The sequence below is a fragment of the Pipistrellus kuhlii genome, unplaced genomic scaffold (assembly GCF_014108245.1).
Source record: "Pipistrellus kuhlii isolate mPipKuh1 unplaced genomic scaffold, mPipKuh1.p scaffold_m20_p_39, whole genome shotgun sequence".
Taxonomy (NCBI): domain Eukaryota; kingdom Metazoa; phylum Chordata; class Mammalia; order Chiroptera; family Vespertilionidae; genus Pipistrellus; species Pipistrellus kuhlii.
In genome coordinates, this window is record NW_023425539.1 from 441,207 (window position 1) to 455,721 (window position 14,515).

General features: G+C 53.0%; 1 protein-coding gene across 7 annotated transcripts in view; it reads right to left on the minus strand.

Moving 5' to 3' along the window:
• Positions 1-14,515, minus strand: part of RAP1GAP2 (RAP1 GTPase activating protein 2) — a 211,038-nt gene that overhangs the window by 125,790 nt on the left and 70,733 nt on the right. Inside the window, exon 1 of one of the 7 annotated variants that reach the window (XM_036408406.2) lies at positions 11,989-12,182. The exons of the other annotated variants lie outside the window; for them this stretch is intronic. Coding sequence (XP_036264299.1) covers positions 11,989-12,095 — 107 coding nt within the window. The 5' untranslated portion in view covers positions 12,096-12,182. Of the gene's footprint in view, positions 1-11,988; positions 12,183-14,515 lie in introns of those variants that run through there. 7 annotated transcript variants of the gene reach the window in all.

A 14,515-nucleotide genomic window follows, 5' to 3' on the forward strand; every position in this document is an offset into this window, starting at 1 on the left:
AAGGTGAGCAGGCGGGCACTAGCCCCTGCAGAAAGGCAAGCCCAGTCCACGCTGCCAGAGCTTCTGGTTTCTCAAGAAAAGACTGAAATACAACTTCATAGCGTGGAACCTTCCGATTTTAACATATCAGTGTAAAAGGGGGGAAGCATGTGTGATCTAACAAAGGGCAGGGCTTTGTGTCTGTGCTGTTCCCTGCTGTCCCGCAGCGTCTGGGACAGGGTCCGGGGCAGAGTAGAGGCTTCACGAATCTGCAGGGGCCTATTCCGACCTCCGCCTCAGACGGCACACTCCCAGGGACTAGGGGTGCCGCGGTCCCCCCTCTCTAAGACAGGACAGCATGGTATTGTAGCTCATCACAGGGGAAAATGGGGGAGGGGGTCCTGTCCTGTAAAGGAGGAGAGAGCTGTGCCCTGGAGAACGGGGAGACCTGTTATGAGTTGTAAGCACTTAGGACAATCACGGCGCCCTTGTTCCACCACTCACATTCAGTGTGATTCAGTGTGGTTGTAAAAATTTTTGCAGTAAAGAAACACACACAAAAAAGGAGGGGGAGAGAGAAGGACAGGGGAAGGGGAGGGGACAGCTCCATTCAAGAGGCCTGCTCCCTCCTGCCTTTGCAGAAGTGGACTGTGAGGCCCAGCTGGGTCAGCCCACCCCCAAAGGGCTCTGGGAAGGACTTGGCTGCAGTTCCAGCTTGCATGAAAACAGTGTTCATAACTGATAAGCTTAAAAGCAAGTGACAATTTTTTAACCCACCCTTGCTCCAAGGGCAGTGAATAAACACAGCATCAGCTCCCGGTTCCCACTGCGAGTGTCTGGAAGGACAGGGGAAGGTGAAACTCGTCACTCGTCCCTAGAAGCCTGCATGCCAGAGAAGCCTTCAAATACTCTATCAGAAAGAGCTCCAGGGAAAGGAACCACGATGGTGGTGTAGGAAAACGCCAATACTCACTGTCTCCCACAACCACAACAAAATTACAACTAAAATGCCATCATTCAGAACCACCTGAAAGCTGGCTAAATGGAAGTCCTACAACTAGAGAACTAAAGGAGAAAGTACATTGAAACTGGAAGGAGAGGTAGGGGCACAGAATAAGCTGGTCTGACACCCAGGTGTGGCAGGGTTTTTTTAATCAGGAGGGATATCTCCACTGCAAAGCCTGTCCCCCCAAAATGAGGAGCAAGGGGTCCCAGCACCACACCAGACCCCCAGCCCAGAGTTCCAGAGCTGGGGAGAGAGGTACCCATAACTTTGGGCTGTAAAAACCAGCAGGGATTATGGCTGACTGACAGAGAGGTTGCTGGAGACCTAGGCAGTTCCTCTTAAAGGGCCAGCACACAAACTTACTTGGACTCACTCTCTCTGCGCTCCAGTGCTGGGGCAGTGATTTGGGGAGACCCAGGGATATACAGTGAGGAACTGGATTGTCTGGCATTGAAGCAGTTTTCTCCCAGACAGAGGTGCTCACAGGGGTCATTGTTCCTATGCTAAAACCTCCCCATTGAAGAACAGACTAGCAGTCATATCTGAGTTTCCGTCAGCATAGACCACACTGTTCACTCAACCCTAGTGATTCCCTGAGACCCCTCCCCATCCAATTTGCAGCCCCACCCAAGCTGTTTGCTGCTGCTTTTCCATATGATACAATAGCTTGTCCTGGCTTAGGCTTCAGACTTTCTTAAAATCTCTCAAACAAGCAGCATCTGGCATCAGCATGCCCCATACCTCTCAGTAAGAGGCCCAAGACAAGACACTAGCACCAGCCTGTCTTGTTTCACAGCTTCACCACACCTGGGCATTTCCAAGCTCAATACAAATAGCAACCATCTGCAGATCATTCTATGGCTCCTGCCTGGTGGCCCCAGGCAGTGATTGACTTTGCATCTCCAAGGAGGCCCAAGAGCTGGTGCATCCAGTGGACAGCTTCAGACCATACCAAATTACAACTCTACACATCCACAAGTAACACACTCAAGGGGCAGACTTAGTGAACACCAATGCCCCACTAAAGCAAGTCCTGCCCCATAAGGGTGTCTCCTGCACAACAGCTCTTCCACTGTAGTCACACCTGATCTTCACAGCCAATTGGCCTAGAGTTAATTTCTCCCAGTGATGCCAACAGCAATCAAGGCTCAACTACAACAAGACTGTGCACACAGGGGTGCACTTACAGGGCCCATATCAAGTGACTGGAGAGGCTAAGCCATTGGGCCCTACAGGACACCTATGACACAAAGCTACTCTAGCAATTCCAGGGGACAAAGCAGCTCTACCTAATACATAGAAAAAAAACACAGGAAAGCAGCCAAAGTGCCGAGATAAAGAAACATATCACAAATGAAAGAACAGAAGAAATCTCCAGAGAGAGAACTAGATGAAATGGAAGCAACCAAACTACTAGATACAGAATTCAAAACAATAGTTAAAAGGTTTCTCAAGGATATTAATGAGAGCTTCAAGGGACTTAGTAAGACTTTCAAAGATCTTAGTGAGAATTTCAAGAACCTTAGTGAGAACACCAAAAACATGAAAAAGAACCAGTCAGAAATTAAGCATAAACCTACTGAAATAAAGAATAATTTACCGAGATTCAACAGTACAGTAGAGGATTCCAAGATTCATATCAATTATCTGGAATATGAGGAAGCAAAAAACACCCAATCTGAAGAGAAAAAAGAAAAAAGAATCCAAAACTATGAAGAGAGTGTAAGGAGCCTCTGGGACAACTTCAAGCATACCAGCATTGGCATTATGGGGATGTCAGAAGGAGAAGAGACAGAGCAAGATTATGAAAGCCTACTTGAAGAAATAATGACAGAAAACTTCCCCTACCTGATGAAAGAAATAAACTTACAAGTCCAGGAAGTGCAGAGAGTCCCAACATGAGGAAGCCAAAGAAGCCCACACCAAGACACATCATAATTAAAATGCCAAGGGTTAAAGACAAAGAGAAAATCTTAAAAGCAGCAAGAAAAAAGCAGTTAGTTACCTACAAGGGAGCTCCCATACAACTGTCACCTGATTTCTCAACAGAAACTTTGCAGGCCAGAAAGGAGTGGTAAGAAATAGTCAAAGTGATGAAAAGCAAGAACCTATAAAGAAGATTACTCTACCCAGCAAAGCTATCATTTAGAATTGAAGGTCAGATAAAGAGCTTCATAGATAAGAAAAAGCTAAAGGAGTTCATCACCACCAAATCAAGTTTTACATGAAGTATGTTAAAGGGTATTTTTTAAGAAGAAGAGGAAGGAGAAGGAGAATCAAAAATATGAACAATAAAATGGTGATAAATGCATATCTATTAATAATTGAATTTAAAAATCAAAATAAACAAACTGATGAATAAAATAGAATCAGAAGCATAGAAACATGGAACAGACGGAAGTGGGGAGGGGAGCTGGGAAGAATTAACCAAATGTATATACTAGAAGCCCAGTGCACTGGTAGGGTCCCTAGGCTGGCCAACCATCAGAGCCAATCAGGTTCCCCATCTCCCAGCCTCCCCGAGTCCTTCCCTCAGCACCCCACCATTGCCACTACTAGTCACTGGCCATGTTCCGCGCCACCCCCTGGTGGTCAGTGCATGTCATAGTGAGCGATGGAACTCCCAGTCTTCTGGTCCAACTCCCATGGGGACAATTTGCGTGTTATCCTTTTATTATATAGGATGCATTTCCTATAGACAGAGATAATCAGGTGGTGAAGGCCTGGGGTGAGGCAGGAACCGGATGGAAGGTGGTAATTGAGGGGTGAGGGAGAAGGACAGGGAGACATCTTCTATAATACTTTTAACAATAAATATTTTTAAACATAAATGTGTTTTTAAAAATGGAATGTGTTATAAGAGTTGTAGCGTAGGAAAAATGATAATAAAATGAAGTTCTTAAGAAAAATAATAATAAATCGGTATGGATTCTTTGACACCAACCTCTTCAAGGTTGAACTACTTCCCACTCAGAAATCCTATTCAGAAATTCCAGACATGTTCTTCCCTTAATCACGGTGTCCGGGCTGCCGGACCTGACCCACAGGGATTACCCCCAGACTGTGGAGAGGTGTGAGGGAGCCTGCCCGGTGCCGGGAAGTTCTGCATCTCCATCTGGGTGGTGTCTGCACCACCGGTGGATACAGATGTGGAATTTCACTGAGCTGTACCCTTCACTGTGCACGCAACCATATGGAGGTTACACTTCCATACATTCATAAAAACAGGAGCACTCTGGTTCACGTATCACGTGCTTCTCAGAAGCCAGCACTGTAACCAAATAACGTGACCGTTAAGGGAATAACTTCTGGACCTCAACAGACCCGGCTAAAAACCCCTCCTCCTCCACCTCTGAGTCTGCCCCCAGTCCACTCCTCGGCCTTTGAGGCTCTGTCTCTTGTCTGGAAAACAAAAATATAACAACCGGTAGAATTAAGACACATATGCACGGAAGCCCTTCCTTGGCACAGGGCCTAGCGCCGTGGTCGGCAAACTGCGGCTCACAAGCCACATGCGGCTCTTTGGCCCCTTGAGGGTGGCCCTTCCACAAAACACCACGGCCTGGGCGAGTCTATGTTGAAAAAGTGGCGTTAGAAGAAGTTCAAGTTTAAAAAATTTGACTCTCCAGAAAAATTTCCATCGTTGTCCTCCTGTTGATATCTGGGTCTGTGGACTCGTGAGTTTGCCGACCACTGGGCTAGCAGATAGTAAGCCTCTAACGGTGTAGCTTGTTACAGCCATTCTTTCAACAACCCAGGCACTGGTGCTACGGCGGCCATGTTCCCAGAGAGACATGTGCTCCCTCCCTTCCCTGAACAGCAGGCACTTCCGCACCGTCTTCCCAATCTTCCCCAAATCCGTGTGCCGTGCCTACTACTCTCCCTAACACTTTTCTTTACATTCATATTCAATTTGTATTTAAACTCACTTACTTTATTTAAAACGTTATGTAACTGTCATCCATGGAAAAACCGGTGCCACTTGCCAGAATTCGTTTTTTTAAATGGCTATTAAAATAAAAATCACCTGTCCGCCTGAAGTCATCCTGCTCACCTGGCCTACTTTTTATGGGTTTGGAAGGCAAGAGAAACTCAGTTTTGGGGGACGGAGGGGGAGGATCGTTTGCTTAAAATGACTGAGAAACTTCTTGGGCGCCCTCAGCAGCCCCGTGTGCACAGAAGTGATTTTCGTCGGTTTAGCCGAGCACGCCTGGCAAGCCCTCTATTTGGCAACATCCTGGTAACCAGCCATCTGTGCGCCACACTGGCTCCACAGAGGGAAAGCTGCATTTAGAAAAATAATTAAAAAATGCATATTCACTAAATGGTGACTGTTCAGGAATCCACACACCCACTGGCCTCTCTCTGACACGAGTGACAGGGATCTGCCTCCGCCTGTTGAACAGCAGCCCCGGGACCCTAGACCTAGGAGCCAGAGCCAGGTGCCCAGCCCCAGCGTCAAGATGGCCAGGACTGAGCCTGCAGCCTCACATCCACGGCTCCCCAAACCTCACAGAGACAAGGAAAGAGTCAGAGGGACAGCACTGGAGCAACATGTGTGCAAGGGATCTGCTGCTGCATTTTCCTGCAAAATCTCTCCCAGAAAGGAAGGAGAGGGAAAGGAAACCATCTCCAAGCTCAGACAAAGGGCGCCGAGGAACCTGTCAGAGGGCGCTGCAATATGGAGAGGCTTGCCTCGGGGTAACAGGCCATGGGCACAATTCACCTGGGGAGTCCCTGAGTCTCCTGAGGACACATTCATCCATTAAGCAGATATTTACTGATCGCCTCCTGTTCTGGACAATGGGAACCAAGAGGTACAAAAGGTAAAGTCGCCGAAACCAGTTTGGCTCAGTGGATAGAGCATCCACCTGTGGACTGTAAGGTCCCAGGTTCAATTCCGGTCAAGGGCATGTACCTTGGTCGCAGGCACATCCCCAGTGGGGGGGGTGTGGGAGGCAGCTGATCAATGTTTCTCTCTCATCGATGTTTCTAACTCTCTATCCCTCTCCCTTCCTCTCTGTAAAAAATCAATAAAATATATTAAAAGAAAAAGGTAAAGTCCCTGCTCTCCAAAAGCTCATATTCTAGGGGATGGAACAGTCCACAGACTGTTTATTATAAAAGCTAGATGACGCCAGTTCAGGGTAAGTGCCCTGTTGGAAATAAATCAGGGAAAAGAAATAATGGCTGGAGTGAGCTGCTCAGATTGGAAGGAGTCCTTTTGTAGCAGATGATATTTGACTGGTAAGCACAAGGACGAGGAAAGAATCAATTAAGTCACTGTAAATAGCATGTGTAAAGGACCTGGGGCAGGAATGAGCTTGGCATGTTCCAGAAACAGAAAGAAGGCCTTCCAGGCTTCAGAGTGACCAACGAGTGGGAGAGGAAAAGTGGTGGGAGGTGAGGTCAGAGAACCAGGCAGTAGTGCAGGACCAGCTGCAGAGTCCGGCCTGCATGTAAGATACAGTGGAAAGCCTATGGGGAGCCTTCTGCAGGACAGAGACTTGATCTTATTTGAATTTTTAAAACTCTACTCTGGCCACCATAAGCGACTAGATAAAAGGGACAAGAAGCAAGGTCACCAATAAGAGACAAAAAATAGTGGCTCAAAAGGAATCAAACTCTGGCCCTTAACTCTGCGTCTAACTCCTCAGACTCTCGGTGGGGTTACACATGGAAAGCTGGTTCAAGGGAGATGCTTGTTCTTTAAAGCAATGACAGCCAACAGGGTGGCATTCAAACCTCGGACAAAAGAGGGCGAGTGACAGGCCTTGCACTCGGGGAGGACCCGGCCACCTCCTCTGAAGAACACACAGCCATCCATCTGTTCTGGGGCCGGGAGTGGATCAGCTCCGCTCTGTGCCCCTTCCAGCCCGGGACTCTGGGACCGCGAGGCCAGGGCCGCTGGACACCCGACCGGCTCAGACCCCACACCCAGCCAGCGCGCAGGGCTGTCACTGGCTCTCCCACGGGAGAACGCGAATATCCCCACTGGTACCAGCCTTCAAACCCTAAGGACAAGCCAAGCGACAGCTGCCAACATCACAAAAGCACACAACTAGACCACCTCCAGCAGCACAGTCTTGCGCGGGAGGGGGGGGACGCAACAAAACGCATCTGATAGAGCCTCTGAAGCTAAATACCTATCGAGGGTAACATAAGGGACAGAAGAATATGGTAAAATGAGCCCGGAGACACCACCCACCAAATCCTGACTGTGGGAAACTCACTAAGACCAGCAGTTCCATTTCCTCAGCCATTATTGGGGGAGCGGGGGAGGCGTTGGGAGAGAACGTTTCTAGATAAAGAGGAAAAGCACCAGTCACACTTTCATGAGACAAATGGGGAAAACTGAACACGGGCTGAATATGATACTAAGAAGTTAGTGTTGATGTCGGGTGTAAGATAATGGTAGTGTTATATTTTTAGGAGAATTATATTTGAGATGCATCCTGAAATATTTAAGGATGAAATGATATGCCTGGGATTTACTTCAAGCCGGGTACTGTATTACACTAGTCCCTCTCCTCTTATGCACACTCGAAAATTTCAGCAATAAAGGTGCTTTTTTTTTTTTTTTTAATCTAGGAATGAGCTTTTTCTAATAACCTACCCAGGAATAGCCCACTAGACATTCTACCCACAATAGAGAAATCAGGTTCCTCGGATTCCCTGTTCTGCTCTCCAGGGTTTGCCATGTATTGATTTGCTGAATGATCAGTGAATTCATATTTTTTCTTCCTCATGAACCCTTTGTTGGGAGTTATCCCAAAGTAACTACCTCCCGTGAGAACGGGAGTTCTCTTTCATTTATGCCAGTGGTGGGCAAGCTCACTAGTCAACAGAGCCAAATATCAACAGCATGACTGAAATCTCTTTGGAGAGCCAATTTTTTTTAAACTTAAACTATATATGCAGGTACATTGTTATAAACTTAATTAGGGTATGTGGTATTTTGTGGAAGAGCCACACTCAAGAGGCCAAAGAGCTGCATGTGACTCACGAGCCGCAGTTTGCCGACCACTGATTCATGCTAACTGGACTCTCTCCAGTGCACACCTGAGGTCACGCTGACTTTACGGCCTTTCAGAGCACACACATTTGGACTGTGTTCCTGCCTCAGTCCTTCCCGCCACAAGTTTTGCCCCCCAGAGGGCACCCTTTGCCCCACCACCCACTCCTGCCATTTCTCAAGCCGTGCTCTGGTCTGGTCTGCCCGGGCTGTAAGAGAACAGCCTCTGAGAACCAAAGCCCTGAAGGGAGCTCTCTTCCAAGGAAAGCTTCATCCGGGTGCCTCCTTAGGACCAGGCCCGAATCCATCCCCTCAAACACACCATTGCTTTTTCAGGATCCCAGGTGACACCATCCCCAGAAGACAGAAAGAAGAACTGCCAAAGATGGTTTGGCTCAGTGGATAGAGCATTGGCCTGCAGACTGAGGGGTCTCAGGTTCGATTTCGGTCAAGGGCATGTACCTTGGTTGCGGGCACATCCCCAGTAGGGGGTGTGCAGAAGGCAGCTGATCGATGTTTCTCTCTCATCGTTTTTCTCACTCTCTATCTCTCTCCCTTCCTCTCTGTAAAAAAATCAATAAAATATATTTAAAAAAAAAAAAAAAAGAAAGAAAAAGAAAGAAGCAGAACTTTCAGCTCATCCCACAAGCCCTGTAGAGAGCTGTCACGCCAAGGCCGCAAGTCACACAAATCACTTCATCCCTATGGCCAACAGCCAGGAGTTTTTTCTGCGTATGCCTGTCAATTAGAGGTGCGGGGAAGATGGATGGGTCAAGCCTTCTGGGAAAAATGAAGAAGGGGCCTTAGTCTGACCTGACCCTGCAGAGAGACGGGGGAGGAAGGAGGAACTCAGCAAATTTCACACTTGGCGAGTTTGGGGAGCACTTACGATCAGCTGCAGCCTGCTCCAGGCTCCCCATGGCCAGCGGCCGCAGAGGGAAGGGTCGATGGTGTGCCCTGAACTGATCTCAGTAGCTTAAAGAAAAAGAAACTCCAGATTACAGCAAGGGAGGCAAAAGTCATTTAACACCAACGTGAAATCAATCACTCAATAGGGTAAGTCCGTGGCCAAACCGATCCGAATGCCAGAAGCAAGAACAGAATGGGGTGAAGGCAGGGCCTGGAGGGTCATCAACGTCTGCTGCATTGCAGGAAAGAGCACAGTATGTCCAGGAGGAAGAACAAGACGCCAACACTCAGACCAATCCCTTCCGGTCCTCTGTCCAGGTCCTTCCCACCCAGTCCCAGGCCTGCCTGCAGCTTCCCGGACCCTGCCTGGCTGGTCTTGACTACTAGTGGGGCTGCACCATCAGACATCTTACCTGGGTTTCTGGAGGACCAGGCTGGAGAGAGCAGCCCTGATGAACTCCTCCATCCTTACACGGTGCTTCCTGCCTTTCAGCTGCATCTTCCCCCCGCCCCAACCCCCATTATCTGTAGTTCTTGAGCCTTGAAAGTCCTTGGTGTGGGTGCAGAAACTGAGGCTCAGGGAGAATGCATCTATACTATCACATCACAGGACTAGCACTTCTAGCTCCCAGAGCAGGGACCACCCGCCCCTCTCCCAAACCACAGATCCCATACTCAGAGACAGGGACTGGTCCCATGCATCTGCCTTCTATCAAGTACGTCTTCCTTCTCACTCCTCAAAAAGGACCCAGCCGAAACCGGTTTGGCTCAGTGGATAGAGTGTCGGCCTGCGGACTGAAGAGTCCCAGCTTCGATTCCGGTCAAGGGCATGTACCTTGGTTGCGGACACATCCCCGGTGGGGGGTGTGCAGGAGGCAGCTGATCGATGTTTCTCTCTCATCGATGTTTCTGACTCTCTATCCCTCTCAATTCCTCTCTGTGTAAAATCAACAAAATATATTTTTTTAAAAAAAATAAAAATAAGGGCCCAGGTTGACCCAGAACAGCCACCCCCTATCCTCCTGACTTGAGAGGATTGGCTTGTTCACCCCATCTCTGCAGATAAAAGCTGAAGGGCAGAGAATGGAAAAGAATCTACGTCTAGAGGAGAATGGGGCCGGGGCCTGGACTGTGCTCCAGAGTCTCTCCAGCAGCTTCTCTGCTAGACATGTGAGTTCTCAACAGCAGTCACTCCCAGGTCACCTGCAGGACTCCTGCCATTTCCTATCGCATTTGCATAGCATTTCCATTCTGAACCGCTGGACACCGGGAATGCTGGGAGGTGGGATGCTACCCCATCCCAACCCCTGCATCTCCCTGGCAACCTGAGACAGGTGGCCAAAGTGTAGATTGGGGCAAAATTGACCGTTGGCCTTATGTTGTGTCAAACTCCTGGGGACCGGCAAACAAATGCTAACGGGGGACTGTCCCTAGCCCACTAAGGCACCCCCGCTGGAGTGAGCCACCGCACCGAACCGAACCCCACCCCACTGCACCCCACAGTGCTCGGCCGGGGGTGTCCAGCAGCCCTCGAAAGGCCCTGAGCCAGAGTCCTGCTCTTTGTCATAAACAGGAGATTAGCGAGTGTTTATAAAGTGTGAGAGCCAGCTCCGGCTGGTGTGGCTCAGTTGGTTGAACGTTGTCCCATGCACCCCAGAGGCTGCCAATTCTGGGCTTGGGTTGTGGCTCAGTCCCCAACAGGGGCTGTGCAGGAGGCAGCCTGTCAATGTTTCTCTCACTCATCGACGTTTCTCTCCCTCTCCCTTCCCCTCTCTCTAAAGTCAATAAAAACATATTTAAAAATAATAAAGAGTGTTAAAGCCACAGTAGCACCAGCCAGGAACTTTCCCCCTTGAAGAAATCACGGGAGTTTGCAGAGAACTGGAAAGAAGAACTTTCTCAGGAGGCGACTCAATGTCATTTCATGGATAATCGGCTGAAGTCCTTTTACTGGAGACTCACCCTGTGCTGCAGGCAGCATCGCACTAGATCACCTTGCAGGAGGGATGCGTTAGAGGCAGGAGCGGAGACAGCCACGGGGACCACCCTTGCCGGTTTCTCAAAGTCCTCCCTCCCTGCCTGCCCCCTCCCAGGCACACACCGCTTTGGGGCAAGTCCCAGGGCCCCAGCCACCACCCAGGTCTCTGGTCTCGGCTCCTCCAGCCTTATCTTCACCCTCCTCTAGTACAGAGCAAAGCGCTGGCCACTCCAACACGGCCCTGGAAATTAGAATCCAGCAGGGGCACCAGAGGTTATCCCAATTCCACACATCTCTGTGAACAGTCTTTGCCCACGACCCCCAATTCCAGGGAAGCTTGGGGCTCGGTGCCCTAGCAGAGGAGAGAGGCTGTGCCAGCCTGTGAGGGCAGCTCCGTGGGGTCCCAGGAAGCTGCCCCCAGAAGCTCCTGGGCCCACCGGAAACCCCCCCCCCCACACACACACACACACCTCCTCTCCTAGGTGGTCCAGCTGTGACTCTGAAATAACCCGGGAGGACGATGTTCAATACCCAGGAGCAAAAAAATAAAGAGAGTAACCCCAAGAAAAGTGAAGCGTTCGAGACAGGGAAACCCAAAGACAGCGAGGCCTGGGGGAGGAGGATCGAGGAGGGAGGGGTTGAAGCAACCCCCAAACTTGCTCCTTGCGGACCAGAACCATCCTCAGAGCCGGCAGACCGCGGCCTGGCGGGCACCTCGCGGGCTCCGCCAAGTTGCAGAGAAGCAAATGGCATCGCCGGCGCCCGGAGCCGCTCTGGCTGAGCCCGGACTGTGCCGCCCCGGGGTGGATCAATGCTGTCCCTCCGGCCCCATCGGCGTTTGCCGGGAGAAGGGGCTGAGGACCCGGGGCCCGTCTGTGAACACCAGACGGGGGCCCCCCAGCTGCCCCGCCTGGGCTTTCTCCTAACAGCCAGGGTCCGGGCCACGATCCCAACTCGCTTCCCCGACCGACAGCGCTGGGTTCCAGGCATTTCCCAACCCAACTCGGAGCCAGACGCCCTTTGGGGAACGAGGGCCCCTAAAGAAAAGGGGGTTTAGCGCAGGAGCGGCGGGGAGGAGGCGGCGGCGCGGCCGGGCTTTACCTTTTTTCTTTATTCTGCTTTCGGGATTTGTGCAGGAGTCCGATGAGCACCACGGCGGCGCGGATCCCCGCCTTCCGGCAGTGCATCCTCCCTGCCGGCTGGGACATGGCGAGGCGGCCGCCGCCGGTGCCCGTCCCGGCCGCGCCCTCGCCCGCCCGCCGCGCGCCCCCGCCGGCCCGGCCCCGCGCGCTCCGCGCCGCCCGCCCGGCCCCGGCCGCCCGCCCGCCCGCCGCGCATGGACCCGCCCCGCCCAGGTGCCCGCGTCAGGTGACCGGCCGGGCGTCCCTCCCCGCGACCTTCAGCGGCTCCGCGGGGCCCGCGGGGCGGCCGGCGCCCGCTGCCCCGGCGCGGGCATGGCGAGGCTCGCTCGGGGCGCGGCCGCCGGGACGGGCGACTCCGGGGCTCCCGCTCAGGCCCGCCACCCGCCCGCGCCGGGACCCGCCCTGACCCCGCCTCCCGAGCTGGGTCCGGGGCGCCTCGGCAGCGAGCGGATCCTGCATCCCGCCCGCCCGGCCGCCTGGCAGCCCCCGGAGGCGGTCCCGAGCTCTGCGCTTTCGGGGTCTCGGCGCCCGTGTTCGCCCTCTGCCCCCGCCGGGCTGCCGCCTCCCTCTCCGTCCGCCCCCACCTCCGCGCACCCCTCCCCGCCCCCGCCGGCCGGGCCGGGTCCCTCCCCGGGTCTCCTCCCCGGGCCCCCTCCCCGGCCCCGGAGCTGACGCCTCTGCCGGCCCGGCCGCCGGGATACTTCCCCGATGCGGTCACTGTCTTTAAAAACAGGAGAAACACAGGCACCGGGAGCAAACGCGCGTCCTCGGTCCCAACGAAACTACCTTCGCTCGCGGACGCCGCCGCAGGCTCCCGGCCCAGAGCCCGGCGCCTAAGGAGAGAGGGGCGCCCGCCAGCCCTGGCCCGAGGCTCCCGAGCTTTTTGGCTAAGACAGAGGCTGCCTCTCGCCTCTCCCCTCATCCGGGAAAGGACTGTGGGGTGGGGTGGGGTGGGGTGGGGTGGGTGCGGTGCGGTGCGGTGGCTCACTCCAGCGTGGGCGCCTTAGTGGGCCGGGGTCAGTCCCCCGTTAACATTTGTTTGCCCGGGCCCCGGGAGTTTGGCACAACCTAAGGTCAACACGGTCAGTTTCCCTGAGCTACACTTTGGCCACGCGTCCCCGGTTGCCAGGGAGACGCAGGGGTTGGGATGGGGTGGCATCCCACCCTCCCAGCATCCCTGGGGCTAGCGCTGACGGCTGCACACACGCTGGGTCCGGTTCTTCCCAGGCTCCTGCGCACCGCGTGAAAGCTTCGTCCTCTCGAACACGGTCCCGCCAGTTGGTGGGAAAGGGTCCCGGCCTAGTCTCTGCTATGAAGTCAGCATGCTCCTAAGCCCCACTTCTATTGCTGCCCCCTCTCACCACCACCCCTACCATCATCCAGGGTGTGTCCACTGGCTTCGCTTCTCCCTCCAGCGCTCCTAGGAAAGACAACCAGGGAGAGGGCTGGAGGGAATTAACACAAGACAGTGAGTCCATCCTTGGGAACAGCTTTGGTGGGGCCAAGGAGGTCCCCGAGGCAATTTGCCTTGTTGTTGTTGTTTTTTTAATGAAATCTCGTGTCGAAGCAAGCACACAAAATCCAGACAGGCACGAGGGCCTTGCTGGAGCGGTGACAGGAGCTACAGATAAACTCAAAGGCCTGGGCCTCAACCCCCCTTCTGTGTGGGCACAGCTTCTTGCTGGCATCGGAGTTGGGGTGGAGGAGCGGAGCGGGAGCACGCGGCTGGTGCCAAAATGTGCCTGGTTTATTTATGAAGCATCCATTAACAGTGCCCCCAGCCCCCATGAGCCTGCCTGGGCGTGGGGGGGGGGGGGGGGAGGGTCACAAGTGTTGCCATGGACATCTACGGAGGCCCCACCCACCCCTGGGATTGACATCTACGGAGGCCCCACCCACCCCTGGGATTGCAGCTAGACCAGCTGCAAGGACCACAGCAGCAGGACCTGAGAGTCAGTCTGGAAGAAGAATGGGGAAATGATTGTCCTGAGCGGAGGAGAGGGCAGAGCCAGCACCGGCAGCCCAGGGCCTGTCCTGCCTCCAGCAGAACACGGACCTGAGCAGTGAGCTCACGGATCGCTTCGGCCCAATGGCAGGGAGGATGCGGGGCACCGGCCATACGTCTAGCCCCAGCAATGGGTATGTTTTATCCACACACAAGGGCAGGCTGCTTGTCTGAGGGCAAGGCCTGGCTCTCTCCCAGGTGGGTGAGTGTGGGTGGCCCTACTCATCCCCTCACTGTTTAGAAGATATTTTAAGTCAAATGCATCAGTGGGGCAACAGGACCTTGGGATGAATGCGAAAATTTTTTCCACCAAGCAGTTGGAAAACTTGATTCGTTGTAGTTCTGGGGTCCCAGGCCCTCTGAGGCCACGATTAGCTCCACCCCTAATGGGCTGGAAATACAAGGTTGTCCCTAAAAGATCACAGTCTGATCCGATTCCGGGGGCCCTAAGAGAAAGAGGTCCTTCCTTCTGCCCACACCC